The sequence below is a fragment of the Entelurus aequoreus genome, linkage group LG11 (assembly GCF_033978785.1).
Source record: "Entelurus aequoreus isolate RoL-2023_Sb linkage group LG11, RoL_Eaeq_v1.1, whole genome shotgun sequence".
NCBI lineage: Eukaryota > Metazoa > Chordata > Actinopteri > Syngnathiformes > Syngnathidae > Entelurus > Entelurus aequoreus.
In genome coordinates this window covers 5,145,521-5,160,520 of record NC_084741.1, presented here as the reverse complement: position 1 = coordinate 5,160,520, position 15,000 = coordinate 5,145,521, and the positions used below count along the sequence as shown (strand labels likewise).

Here is a 15,000-nt window from a genome sequence, read left to right as displayed (position 1 = left end):
TTTTTGAACTGTTTTACGGACCTCTTTTTCAACTGTTTTTACGGACCTTTTTTTCAACTGTTTTTACGGACCTTTTTTTCAACTGTTTTACGGACCTCTTTTTCTACTGTTTTACGGACCTCTTTTTCTACTGTTTTACGGACCTCTTTTTCGACTGTTTTACGGACCTCTTTTTGAAGTGTTTTACGGACCTCTTTTTGAACTGTTTTACGGACCTCTTTTTGAACTGTTTTACGGACCTCTTTTTTGAACTGTTTTACGGACCTCTTTTTGAACTGTTTTACGGACCTCTTTTTCAACTGTTTTACAGACCTCTTTTTGAACTGTTTTACGGACCTCTTTTTTGAACTGTTTTACGGACCTCTTTTTCAACTGTTTTACGGACCTCTTTTTCAACTGTTTTACGGACCTCTTTTTCAACTGTTTTACGGACCTCTTTTTCAACTGTTTTACGGACCTCTTTTTGAACTGTTTTACGGACCTCTTTTTCGACTGTTTTACGGACCTCTTTTTCAACTGTTTTACGGACCTCTTTTTGAACTGTTTTACGGACCTCTTTTTGAACTGTTTTACGGACCTCTTTTTTGAACTGTTTTACGGAGCTCTTTTTGAACTGTTTTACGGACCTCTTTTTCAACTGTTTTACGGACCTCTTTTTCAACTGTTTTACGGACCTCTTTTTTAACTGTTTTACGGACCTCTTTTTTTAACTGTTTTACGGACCTCTTTTTTTAACTGTTTTACGGACCTCTTTTTCAACTGTTTTACGGACCTCTTTTTGAACTGTTTTACGGACCTCTTTTTCAACTGTTTTACGGACCTCTTTTTTTAACTGTTTTACGGACCTCTTTTTGAACTGTTTTACGGACCTCTTTTTGAACTGTTTTACGGACCTCTTTTTGAACTGTTTTACGGACCTCTTTTTCAACTGTTTTACGGACCTCTTTTTGAACTGTTTTACGGACCTCTTTTTGAACTGTTTTACGGACCTCTTTTTTAACTGTTTTACGGACCTCTTTTTCAACTGTTTTACGGACCTCTTTTTCAACTGTTTTACGGACCTCTTTTTGAACTGTTTTACGGACCTCTTTTTGAACTGTTTTACGGACCTCTTTTTTAACTGTTTTACGGACCTCTTTTTCAACTGTTTTACGGACCTCTTTTTGAACTGTTTTACGGACCTCTTTTTTGAACTGTTTTACGGACCTCTTTTTTGAACTGTTTTACGGACCTCTTTTTCAACTGTTTTACGGACCTCTTTTTCAACTGTTTTACGGACCTCTTTTTCAACTGTTTTACGGACCTCTTTTTTTAACTGTTTTACGGACCTCTTTTTGAACTGTTTTACGGACCTCTTTTTGAACTGTTTTACGGACCTCTTTTTGAACTGTTTTACGGACCTCTTTTTTGAACTGTTTTACGGACCTCTTTTTCAACTGTTTTACGGACCTCTTTTTTTAACTGTTTTACGGACCTCTTTTTCAACTGTTTTACGGACCTCTTTTTCAACTGTTTTACGGACCTCTTTTTTGAACTGTTTTACGGACCTCTTTTTGAACTGTTTTACGGACCTCTTTTTGAACTGTTTTACGGACCTCTTTTTCAACTGTTTTACGGACCTCTTTTTCAACTGTTTTACGGACCTCTTTTTCAACTGTTTTACGGACCTCTTTTTCAACTGTTTTACGGACCTCTTTTTGAACTGTTTTACGGACCTCTTTTTTGAACTGTTTTACGGACCTCTTTTTTTAACTGTTTTACGGACCTCTTTTTCAACTGTTTTACGGACCTCTTTTTTAACTGTTTTACGGACCTCTTTTTCAACTGTTTTACGGACCTCTTTTTGAACTGTTTTACGGACCTCTTTTTTTAACTGTTTTACGGACCTCTTTTTTGAACTGTTTTACGGACCTCTTTTTCAACTGTTTTACGGACCTCTTTTTCAACTGTTTTACGGACCTCTTTTTGAACTGTTTTACGGACCTCTTTTTTGAACTGTTTTACGGACCTCTTTTTTGAACTGTTTTACGGACCTCTTTTTTTAACTGTTTTACGGACCTCTTTTTCAACTGTTTTACGGACCTCTTTTTGAACTGTTTTACGGACCTCTTTTTCAACTGTTTTACGGACCTCTTTTTCAACTGTTTTACGGACCTCTTTTTTTAACTGTTTTACGGACCTCTTTTTTGAACTGTTTTACGGACCTCTTTTTCAACTGTTTTACGGACCTCTTTTTCAACTGTTTTACGGACCTCTTTTTGAACTGTTTTACGGACCTCTTTTTTGAACTGTTTTACGGACCTCTTTTTCAACTGTTTTACGGACCTCTTTTTGAACTGTTTTACGGACCTCTTTTTCAACTGTTTTACGGACCTCTTTTTTGAACTGTTTTACGGACCTCTTTTTGAACTGTTTTACGGACCTCTTTTTGAACTGTTTTACGGACCTCTTTTTGAACTGTTTTACGGACCTCTTTTTGAACTGTTTTACGGACCTCTTTTTTGAACTGTTTTACGGACCTCTTTTTGAACTGTTTTACGGACCTCTTTTTCAACTGTTTTACGGACCTCTTTTTCAACTGTTTTACGGACCTCTTTTTGAACTGTTTTACGGACCTCTTTTTCAACTGTTTTACGGACCTCTTTTTTGAACTGTTTTACGGACCTCTTTTTCAACTGTTTTACGGACCTCTTTTTCAACTGTTTTACGGACCTCTTTTTCAACTGTTTTACGGACCTCTTTTTCAACTGTTTTACGGACCTCTTTTTTGAACTGACCTTTTCTGTGAACTGTTTACGACCTTTGTCCTTTAGAAACAGCTATGGCCATGTGGTTAGGGAAGGTCCAAATAAAAGAAGGAGGCGTGCAATCTTTTGGCAGAGCGTAATGACACCGTACAAGGGTACAGATGTACAAGCGTCTCTCCTCAAATTGAGCCAAATTGAATTCTGTCTCTGTTTAATTCTTTGCTTCTTGTCTTGTTTAATGGATGTCATCTCTGTTTGAACCTGACAGGAAGAGTGGATGGTGAGATCGGTGCGGCGTTCTTCAGTAATGTGGACACTGTATCGATCCGTTGTGGTGAAGAAGGAGCTGAGCCGGAAGGCAAAGCTCTCAATTTACCGCTCGATCTACGTTCCCATCCTCACCTATGGTCATGAGCTTTGGGTTATGACCAAAAGGACAAGATCACGGGTACAAGCGGCCCAAATGAGTTTCCTCCGCCGGGTGGCGGGTCTCTCCCTTAGTGTCAAAATAATTGTACCTAAGTTATCACAAAACTTTGTGTTTCAATGAGTTCCCGGCGAGATGATCTTACCAATCAAAAGGCTTGTAAAACTCCACTGTGTAGGATGGGAAGCGACATGAAGGTGTCTTTTTCTTTGATGTATTGTAATCCAAACAACCCCACACCATAATTCCTCCTCCACCAAATTTCACACTCTGCACAATGCAGTCCGAAATGTAGCGTTCTCCTGGCAACCTCCAAACCCAGACTGGTCCATCAGATGGAAAAGCGTGATTCATCAGTCCAGAGAAGGCGTCTCCACTGCTCTAGAGTCCAGTGGTGATGTCCTTTACACCACTGCATCCCACGCTTTGCATTGGACTTGGTGATGTATGGCTTAGATGCAGCTGCTCGGCCATGGAAACCCATTCCATGAAGCTCTCTGCGTACTGTACGTGGGCTAATTGGAAGGTCACATGAAGTTTGGAGCTCTGCAGCAACTGACTGTGCAGAAAGTCTTTGCACTATGCTGACCTCTCTGTCAGTTTACATGGCCTACCACTTGGTGGCTGAGTTGCTGTTGTTCCCCAAATCTTCACTTTTCTTATAATAAAGTTGACTTTGGGAGCGAGGAAATTTCACGACTGGATTTGTTGCACAGGTGGCATCCTATGACAGTTCCACGCTGGAAATCACTGAGAGCGGCCCATTCTTTCACAAATGTTTGTAGAAACAGTCTCCATGCTTACGTGTTTGATTTGATACACCGGGCTTAGTGATTAGGACACATGATTCTCATCATTTGGATGGGTGGCCAAACACTTTTGGCAATATAGTGTATATACATGTATATTCATATATTACTCACTGTTACAAGCGGCCCTTTGAGGGCAAACATAACTGCGATGTGGCCCTCAATGAAAACCAGTTTGACAGCCCTGGTCTACAGCAACAATATGATTTGTCTGAGTGGCTGGACAGGACAAAAAGAACAAAGAAACTCCTGGACCTTAGCTAATAATTATGTATAAGTTATCACACAACTCTTATGCTTAAAGGCCGTTGCTATAGTTATTATCAATTGTGCTGAAGTTGTACTTTTCTATCTGTGCAAAAGGACAACTTTCAATCTTGGATTGCGAGTCGTCTCGTATCGGATTTTGTGTCCAGACCCAAGGGCGAACATCGAGTACCTTGACGCAGACAAAGCAGAGACAGGGCGATATCACGAGTGTCAGCACATTTCCATTTCTGAATAATCATATCTTGTGTCTAACTGGGGCTGCTGAAATGACCCCCCTTTCCTTCAGTGATGTAACCAGGGACCTCCCGAATAAATAGAGGAGCACGTGGGCTGTGCCTTAGAGCGTAGGTTGGAACTGGAACTGATTGTGCAGCCCAATACGTCTCTCCTCGTGAGTAAAATTGACCTCTGTCTCTGCATGATTCCTTGCTTCTTGTCTGTTTAATAGATGTCATCAGTGTTTGAACCTGACAATAATGAATATAGATGTCATTTCTGTGAGACTCACAGCAGTGATGGAAGGCTTCTTGCCATCTCCAGCAGGCGGGTGCGTGACATCCGCTCCCAGGAAGATAACTGGCTGCTGGAACACTGCTGACCTGAGAGAGTGAGGTGCAGGTCAGACATCGTAGCACTTGACACCGCCCGAGGGCGAGGGGAGCGTACCGTTGGTGAGGCACCAGGATGTTGTTGATGCCTCCCAGCTTCACGTTGATCTTGAGGCAGAGGTTGGAGAGGGTCTGAGGCGACGTCTTCACCACGTTCTTCACCTGGACGCACTGCGTGGCCATGCCCAGCAGAGTGTCGCCCACGCGCTTCACCTCCGCTACAAACGTACAAATATGACCGTCAGACGAGCGCGCGTCACCTCGGCTACTTGGCAGGACGTCTCCAACCGTAGACGGGGGTTTTCCCCGGCAGGATGACGATGATGAGCTGCAGGCCCGAGTAGGTGTTCTTCAGGTGTCTGAACATGGGCTCCACGCTGTCCGCCCCCTGGGCGTACTTGCAGAAGCACGGCTGGCCCTGGATGGGCATGCCGGCGTCCTTGGAGATCTTACGTAGCTGGTCTGTGAAGTTCCTGAGAAGAGAAGATGTGTGGATTAACAATGTGGACAAGCACAAAAAGCCAGAAACTACAAAAGCCAAAAGCAGTGAAGTTGTCACGTTGTGTAAATCAGTGGTCCCCAACCACCGGTCTGGTGTACCGTGACGCATTTTCTACCCGGCCGCAGGGAAACATGAAATAATTCATAAAGGACTGCATTTTCTTTGGCCTGTCCCACTATACCAGACCTGGTGTGTTTTCAACAAGACATGGACTGCCAAGTATTTCGTTACAGAAATTAAAGGTAAAGCCGTGTGCACACCCCCAGAGATGCAGCTGTCAGGACAAGTTTTGTCATTTCTCACAAAAGGCGTTTTCTGACGGAGAGTTTAATAAGGAGTGCTTATTGGACTCTGTTGCGCTGATATGCCCGGAGAAGAGGGGCGCATTTGACAACGTGTCACTCTCCCGACGCACTGTAACGAGGCGGGTTGAGACCATCGCTGGAAACTTGGAGCTTTTCAGCTGAAGAACAGAACGGCCGACTTTGACTGTTTTTCGCTGGCTTTGGATGAGAGCTGCGATGTACGCGACACCGCCCAGCTGCTCATCTTCTTACGGGGGATAACTGCAGACTTTCAAATCACGGAGGAGCTGGCAGCCGTGCAGTCAATTAAAGAGACAACCACAGGTAATGACTTGTTCACATAGGTAAATGCGTGTTTGGACATGTTAGGACTGAAATGGGACAAGCTGGCAGGTGTGACAACAGATGGTTGTCCAAATCTGACGGGGGAAAATGTTGGACTTTTAAAGAGGATGCAGGATAAAGTGACAGAAATGGACATTTTTACATTGTATTATACATCAGGAAGTGTTGTGTAAGACAGTGTTAAAAATGAAACCATCAAAAGCAATCTGCTTTTGTATAAAGTAGAGATGTCCGATAATATCGGCAGACCGATAAATAAATGCGTTAAAATGTAATATCGGAAATTATCGGTATCGGTTTTTTTATTATCAGTATCGTTTTTTTTTGTTTTGTTTTTTTTTGTTTTTGTTTTTGTTATTAAATCCACATAAAAAACACAAGATACACTTACAATTAGTGCACCAACCCACCCCATTTACACTCATTCACACTCATTCACACAAAAGGGTTGTTTCTTTCTGTTATTAATATTCTGCTTCCTACATTATATATCAATATATATCAATACAGTCTGCAAGGGATACAGTCCGTAAGCACACATGATTGTGCGTGCTGCTGCTCCACTAATAATACTAACCTTTAACAGTTAATTTTACAAATTTTCATTAATTACTAGTTTCTATGTAACTGTTTTTATATTGTTTTACTTTCTTTTTTATTCAAGAATTTTTTTAAATTTATTTATCTTATTTGATTTGATTCATTTTTTAAAAAAGTACCTTATCTTCACCATACCTGGTTGTCCAAATTAGGCATAATAATGTGTTAATTCCACGACTGTATATATCGGTTGATATCGGTATCGGCTGATATCGGTATCGGTAATTAAAGAGTTGGACAATATCGGCATATCGGATATCGGCAAAAAGCCATTATCGGACATCCCCAGTATAAAGTTAAGTTAGGTTAAATTAAATTATTATTATTATTATTATTATTATTTATCTTACGGTATATCAAAAATAATTTGAGCAAAATTTCATTGAAATATTGTCGGTGTGGCCCTCCAGCAGTGCTCAGGTTGCTCATGCGGCCCCCGGTAAAAATGAATTGCCCACCCCTGACCTAGAGACAAAGAATATTTGGAAGTAGGAGCTCAGTGATTATTAATAAGTCTTCCAAACTTACTTGAGCACCTCCTCCCTGCATTGCTTCTGGGGGGCGAAGCAGGCGATGGCCCACACCTTGATCTCAATCCCGTTGTAGAACTGCTTCCCCCTCATGTCCCACACTCCCTGGTTGGGTGTGGCTATGGCCCGGTTCTGCTTGGCCGGGACAAGAACCCAAAAACATATTTACATTTACTGCCTACCATGTATTGATTAACGTGGACCCCGACTTAAACAAGTTGAAAAACTTATTGGGGTGTTACCATTTAGTGGTCAATTGTACGGAATATGTACTGTACTGTGCAATCTACTAATACAAGTTCCAATCAATCAATCAATCAATCAATGAATGCTGCTGACGGAGGACGGGACTAACAAAGCAGTTGGTATTTACCCGTCCGCCGTACTGCAGGATGGGGGCTGGCAGCACTCTGCCCGTCACCTCGGCCATGTCGTCCTTCACCTTGATGCCAAACTCCTGGATGTACGGGTCCAGGTTGAAGTTAGCGTTCTTCATCTGGAGAGACATGGGACACTTACTGGAAATCACTTACTGGAAATCACTTACTGGAAATCACGGGTGTGCCAACGTTTACCTCTAAGGGCCACATGAAAGTCAAAGTATGCGGGAGGCATTTGAATATAAAAATTTTTTTAAAAAGAGATATTATATATATTTATAGACAACTTTCTGTCAGCTCTGTCTTATTGGTGACTAAGTATATTATTATCAATTATTAGTCTGTCAGCCTTTTCTCGTTACAATCACCTTTTTTGGGTTAGGGTTAGGGTTAGGTTTGGGGTTGGGGTTAGGGTTAGGTTTAGGGTTGGGGTTGGGGTTAGGGTTGGGGTTGGGGTTGGGGTTGGGGTTAGGGTTAGGGTTAGGGTTAGGGTTGGGGTTGGATTTGGGTTAGGGTTAGGATTATGGGAAGGGTTAGGGTTAGTCATAAAGTAAGAGAGTTGGTTAGGTTTGGGGTTAGGGTTGGGGTTGGGGTTAGGGTTGGGGTTGGGGTTAGGGTTAGGATTAGGGTTAGGATTAGGATTATGGTAAGGGTTAGGGTTAGGCATAAAGTAAGAGAGTTGGTTAGGTTTGGGGTTAGGGTTGGGGTTGGGGTTAGGGTTGTGGTTGGGGTTAGGGTTAGGATTAGGATTAGGGTTGGGGTTGGGGTTAGGATTAGGGTTGGGGTTGGGGTTGGGGTTGGGGTTAGGTTTAGGGTTGGGGTTAGGGTTGGGGTTGGGGTTGGGGTTAGGGTTAGGGTTAGGGTTAGGGTTGGGGTTGGATTTGGGTTAGGGTTAGGATTAGGATTATGGGAAGGGTTAGGGTTAGTCATAAAGTAAGAGAGTTGGTTAGGTTTGGGGTTAGGGTTGGGGTTAGGGTTGGGGTTGGGGTTAGGGTTAGGATTAGGGTTAGGATTAGGATTATGGTAAGGGTTAGGGTTAGGCATAAAGTAAGAGAGTTGGTTAGGTTTGGGGTTAGGGTTGGGGTTGGGGTTAGGGTTGTGGTTGGGGTTAGGGTTAGGATTAGGGTTGGGGTTGGGGTTAGGATTAGGGTTGGGGTTGGGGTTGGGGTTAGGGTTGGGGTTAGGATTATGGTAAGGGTTAGGCATAAAGTAAGACAGTTGGTTAGGTTTGGGGTTATGGTTAGGGTTAGGGTTGGGGTTGGGGTTAGGGTTAGGGTTAGGGTTGGGGTTGGGGTTAGGATTAGGATTATTGTAAGGGTTAGGGTTAGGCATAAAGTAAGAGAGTTGGTTAGGTTTGGGTTTAGGTTTAGGGTTAGGGTTGGGGTTGGGGTTAGGGTTAGGGGTTAGGGTTGGGGTTAGGATTAGGATTATGGTAAGGGTTAGGCATGAAGTAAGAGAGTTGGTTAGGTTTGGGGTTATGGTTGGGGTTAGGGTTAGGGTTAGGGTTGGGGTTGGATTTGGGTTAGGATTAGGATTGTGATAAGGGTTAGGGTTAGTCATAAAGTAAGAGAGTTGGTTAGGTTTGGGGTTGGGGTTAGGGTTGGGGTTGGGGTTAGGGTTAGGATTAGGGTTGGGATTGGGGTTAGGATTAGGATTAGGATTATGGTAAGGGTTAGGGTTAGGCATAAAGTAAGAGAGTTGGTTAGGTTTGGGGTTAGGGTTGGGGTTGGGGTTAGGGTTAGGGTTGTGGTTGGGGTTAGGGTTAGGATTAGGGTTGGGGTTAGGATTAGGGTTGGGGTTGGGGTTAGTGTTGGGGTTAGGATTATGGTAAGGGTTAGGGTTAGGCATAAAGTAAGAGAGTTGGTTAGGTTTGGGGTTATGGTTAGGGTTGGGGTTGGGGTTGGGGTTAGGGTTAGGGTTGGGGTTGGGGTTAGGATTAGGATTATGGTAAGGGTTAGGGTTAGGCATAAAGTAAGAGTTGGTTAGGTTTGGGTTTAGGTTTAGGGTTAGGGTTGGGGTTAGGGTTGGGGTTGGGGTTAGGGTTAGGGTTGGGATTAGGGTTGGGGTTAGGATTAGGGTTGGGGTTAGGATTAGGATTATGGTAAGGGTTAGGCATGAAGTAAGAGAGTTGGTTAGGTTTGGGGTTATGGTTAGGGTTAGGGTTGGGGTTAGGGTTAGGGTTGGGGTTGGGGTTAGGGTTAGGGTTAGGGTTGGGGTTAGGGTTAGGATTAGAGTTGGGGTTAGGATTAGGATTATGGTAAGGGTTAGGCATGAAGTAAGAGAGTTGGTTAGGTTTGGGGTTATGGTTAGGGTTAGGGTTGGGGTTAGGGTTGGGTTTAGGATTAGGATTATGGTAAGGGTTAGGTTTAGGCATAAAGTAAGAGAGTTGGTTAGGTTTAGGGTTAGGGTTGGGGTTGGGGTTAGGATTGGGGTTGGGGTTAGGGTTAGGGTTGGGGTTAGGGTTAGGGTTGGGATTAGGATTATGGTAAGGGTTAGGGTTAGGCATAAAGTACGAGAGTTGGTTAGGTTTGGGGTTAGGGTTGGGGTTGGGGTTAGGGTTAGGGGTTAAGGTTAGGGTTAGGCTAACCCTAACCCTAACCCGTTGTGTATTTTTCGAATTAATTAATAGAATTTTTTTTTATTTCTAATTAACTAAGTAATGTAACTTTGTTTATATATTTCCTTCAAATCCGATATCATATCAGCTTTGTCTTATAGGTGACTAACTATATTATAAGTAATTATTAGTTGCAATATTTCAGCTTTTTCTCACACATTCCGATTTTTTTGCTCTTTTTTTTTCTTACATTTTCACTGTTGTCGTTTTTTCCATGCAAGAATATAATAATAATAGAATCACAATTGTGAAACTGCATACAAAAAAATTCGACCTGTACAAAAATGATTTTCCTCTCCACGTTTAACAGTGTTTATTATGACTGTGTATTTTTCTAATTAATGAATTCATAAATTAGTCATATTTTTAACTAACTAACTAACGTAACTTTGTGTATGTCTTGGTTTTTTTTCCCGAAAGCTTTTAATATTTTGAATCAAAGGTTTTCCAATAAGGGCCATATTTATATTTAAAACAGATATTATATCAGCTTGGTGTCATCAGTGACTAAGTATATTATTATCAATTATTAGTCTGAAAATGTCAGCTTTTTCTCATTACAATTCCATTTTTTGCTGTTTTTTTCTTACATTTTCACTATTGTTTTCCCCCCCAACAACACCAACAACACCCGCAGGCCTTCGTTCACTCACCAGCCTGCTGATCTCCTCTTGCCTGTCGGGCGCCGAGCGAGCCGTGGCTTTGATCATGGTGGACGTCTGATTATCTGTCAGTTTCTTGATGCATCTTTGGCCCGCTACGATGTTGCACACCTGCCAGGTTTCAAAAGACAAGTTGTCAGTGCGACGCTGGCGTGGCGACGGTGAGCAGTAGTACCTGTCCTCACCTCTAGGGGCAGATATGTGTGCTTCTGCTCCTGCCCCACCTGTAGGCAGGGCAGGTGGCGATATTTGAGCTGCAGGTTGTACTTCTGCTGAAAGTACTGAGCCACTGTGCATTCCACTGTCTGCCCACTTTCAAGCTGGAGGGGAAACCTGGTGTGGAAAAGGGAAGAAACATCATTTGGACAAATTCAGCTACTTTTGATTCATCTCCCTGATGTCACCAATTATAAGTGAGTCTTTTCAAACAGGCAGAATGGGATTGAGATCTGGCATCGGATCTATTTAGATCACAGGTGTCCAAAGTGCGTCCTCCAGCTAGTGTTTTAATGGCTCGCGCCACCTTCTAAAAAACGATTACAAAAACAAAAACAGAAAAAAAAAGCGGGGATAAATGAGCATGCAGGTCAAATGTAACAAGAATGGTTTGAAATGTTGACTCTAATAACAAAGCTGCCATTCAGACTGATTTCATTTTTAAAACGGTCGTTGTTCAAAAAATAATAATAAATCAGAATTAATGTTGTTATGAATTATTGAAGGCTCCAATTACATCACGTCAAATATTGCACTTTGAAATCGTTTTCAGGAGAAATTATTGTATATTTTGTGTCATTTCCATGATGAAAAGGGCATAAAACAAACACAACAAATAAGTACAAAAAAATAAGTACAATAAAAATTGACGGCTGGATCCGAAGTTGATCTAAAAAGTTAAAGGTTGAAAGTTAAAATAAAGTAAATAATTGTGTACGTCCTATTTTTACATTCTTATTTTTATAATATTATTATATTATATATTATAATATATATATATATATATATATATATATATATATATATATATATATATATATATATATATATATTATATATTATATATAAATATATTATAAAATTCTTTTATTTTTTTTAACTTTCATTGCTGAATAATAATAATACATCAAAATCAATGTTGTTATGAATTATTGACCTATTGAAGGCTCCAATTACTTCACATCAAATATTGATGTGAAGTAACATGAACTTTGAAATAGTTTTCAGGAGAAAGTATTGTACATTTTGTGTCATTTCCATGATGAAAAGGGCATAAAACAAACACAAAAAATAAGTACAAATAAATAAGTACAATAAAAATTGACGGCTGGATCCAAAGTTGATCTAAAAAGTTAAAGGTTGAAAGTTAAAATAAAATAAATAATTGTGTACGTCTTATTTTTATAATATTATTATATTATATATATATATATATATATATATATATATATATATATATATATATATATATATATATATATATAATGGTATTCTTAGTTTTACTTTCCCACTTTCTTGAGTGGGACCCTTTTGGGATTTTTTTTAAAAAACTTTCATTGCTCAAAAAATAATAATACATCAAAATCAATGTTGTTATGAATTATTGACCTATTGAAGGTTCCAATTACTTCACATCAAATATTGCACTTTGAAATAGTTTTCAGGAGAAAGTATTGTATATTTTGTGTCATTTCCATGATGAAAAGGGCATAAAACAAACAAAAAAATAAATAAAATAAAAACATTGGCAGTTGATCTAAAACGTTAAAGGTTGAAAGTTTAAAAAAATAAATACATAAAAATTGTTTACGTCTTATTTTTAACACTTATGAGTGGGACTCTTTTGGGATTTTTTCAAAACTTTAATTGCTCAAAAAATAACAAATCAAAATCAATGTTATGAATTATGGACTTCCATTTACTTCACAATTTTTTTTGAGTGGGGGGGGAGGATGAATATTGCAGACTTTGTGTGTTTGCCATAGAAAATGGGTTTTCTTTAACAAAAATGTCATAAAACACAAAATTAAAACTTTATATCGACAAATAGATCTAAAGTTGAGTTAGAGATTTGAGCGTTGGGAAAAATTTGTATAAATATGACTTATTATTAACACTTTTGTGAGTGGGACACTTTTGGGATTTTTTTTTCAACTTTCATTGCTAAAAAAAATCATAATAATACAAAATTAATGTAATGAATTATTGACCTCCAATTACTTCACAATTGTATTTTATTTTGCGGCGGGGGGATGAATATTGCATACTTTGTGTGTTTGCCATACAAATTGGGTTTTCTTGAACAAAAATGTCATAAAACATACAAAATTTAAACTTTATATCGACAAATAGATCCAAAGTTGAGTTGAAGATTTAAGCGTTGGGAAAAAATGGATAAATATGACTTATTTTTAACACTTTTGTGAGTGGGACACTTTTGGGATTTTTTTTTTAACTTCCATTGCCAAAAAAAAAAAAAAAAAATCTAAATCAATGTTATGAGTTATTGACCTCCAATTACTTCACAATTTTATTTTATTTTTCAGCGGGGGGATGAATATTGCAGACTTTGTGTGTTTGCCATAAAAATTGGGTTTTCTTTCACAAAAATGTCATAAAACATACAAAATTTAAACTTGATATCGACAAATAGATCTAAAGTTGAGTTAAAGATTTAAGCGTTGGGGGAAAATGGATAAATATGACTTATTTTTAACACTTTTGGGATTTTTTTTTTAAACTTTCATTGATAAAAAAATAAATCAAAATCAATGTTATGATTTATTGACCTCCAATTACTTCACAATTTATTTTTATTTTTTTTTGGGTGGGGGGAATGAATATTGCATATTTGTGTGTTTGCCATAAAAAAAAAGTTTTCTTTTACAAAAACAGCATAAAACATACAAAAATGTAAACTTTATATCGACAAATAGATCCAAAGTTGATTTAGAGATTTAAGCGTTGGGAAAAAATGGATAAATATGACTTATTTTTAACACTTTTGGGATTTTTTTTTTAAACTTTCATTGATAAAAAAATAAAAAAATAAATCAAAATCAATGTTATGATTTATTGACCTCCAATTACTTCACAATTTATTTATTTATTTTTTTGGGTGGGGGGAATGAATATTGCAAATTTTGTGTGTTTGCCATTAAAAAAGAAATGTATTTTACAAAAATGTCATAAAACATACAAAATTACAACTTTATATCGACAAATAGATCTGAAGTTGATTTAGAGATTTAAGCGTTGGGAAAAAATTAGATAAATATGACTTGTCTTTAACACTTTTTTGAGTGGGACACATTTGGGATTTAAATTTTTTTTAAATTTAAATCAATGTTATGAGTTATTGACCCCCAATTACTTCACAATTTTTTTTATTTTTTTTTGGGTGGGGGGAATGAATATTGCTTATTTGTGTGTTTGCCATAAAAAAAAAGTTTTCTTTTACAAAAACGGCATAAAACATACAAAAAATTTAAACTTTATATCGACAAATAGATCCAAAGTTGAGTTAGAGATTTAAGCGTTGGGAAAAAATGGATAAATATGACTTATTTTTAACACTTTTGTGAGTGGGACACTTTTGGGATTTTTTTTTATACTTCCATTGCCAAAAAATAAATAAATAAATCAAAATCAATGTTATGAATTATTGACCTCCAATTACTTCACAATTTTATTTTATTTTTCAGCGGGGGGATGAATGTTGCATATTTTCTGTGTTTGCCATAAAAAATGGGTTTTCTTTAACAAAAATAGCATAAAACATACAAAATTAAAACTTTATATCGACAAATAGATCTAAAGTTGAGTTAGAGATTTAAGCGTTGGGAATTTTTTTTATAAATATGACTTATTATTAACACTTTTGTGATTTTTTTTTAAACTTTCATTGCTAAAAAAAATCATAATACAAAAATCAATGTTATGAATTATTGACCTCCAATTACTTCACAATTTTATTTATTTTTTTGCAGGGGGGGACAAATGAATATTGCATATTTTGTGTGTTTGCGATAAAAAAAAAAAAAAAAAGGTTTTCTTTTACAAAAACGGCATAAAACATACAAAATTAAAACTTTATATCGACAAATAGAACTAAAGTTGAGTTAGAGATTTAAGCGTTGGGAAAAAATGGATAAATATGACTTATTTTTAACACTTTTGTGAGTGGGACACTTTTGGAATT

The 15,000-nt window shown here is 38.3% G+C and overlaps 1 protein-coding gene across 1 annotated transcript in view; it reads right to left on the bottom strand.

The window, feature by feature from the left end:
• Positions 1-15,000, bottom strand: part of ago1 (argonaute RISC component 1) — a 69,842-nt gene that overhangs the window by 16,440 nt on the left and 38,402 nt on the right. Inside the window, 7 exon segments of the mRNA XM_062062314.1 lie at positions 4,762-4,852; positions 4,920-5,079; positions 5,150-5,334; positions 7,142-7,275; positions 7,517-7,639; positions 10,794-10,913; positions 10,988-11,135. Of these exon segments, the coding sequence (XP_061918298.1) occupies positions 4,762-4,852; positions 4,920-5,079; positions 5,150-5,334; positions 7,142-7,275; positions 7,517-7,639; positions 10,794-10,913; positions 10,988-11,135 (961 nt within the window).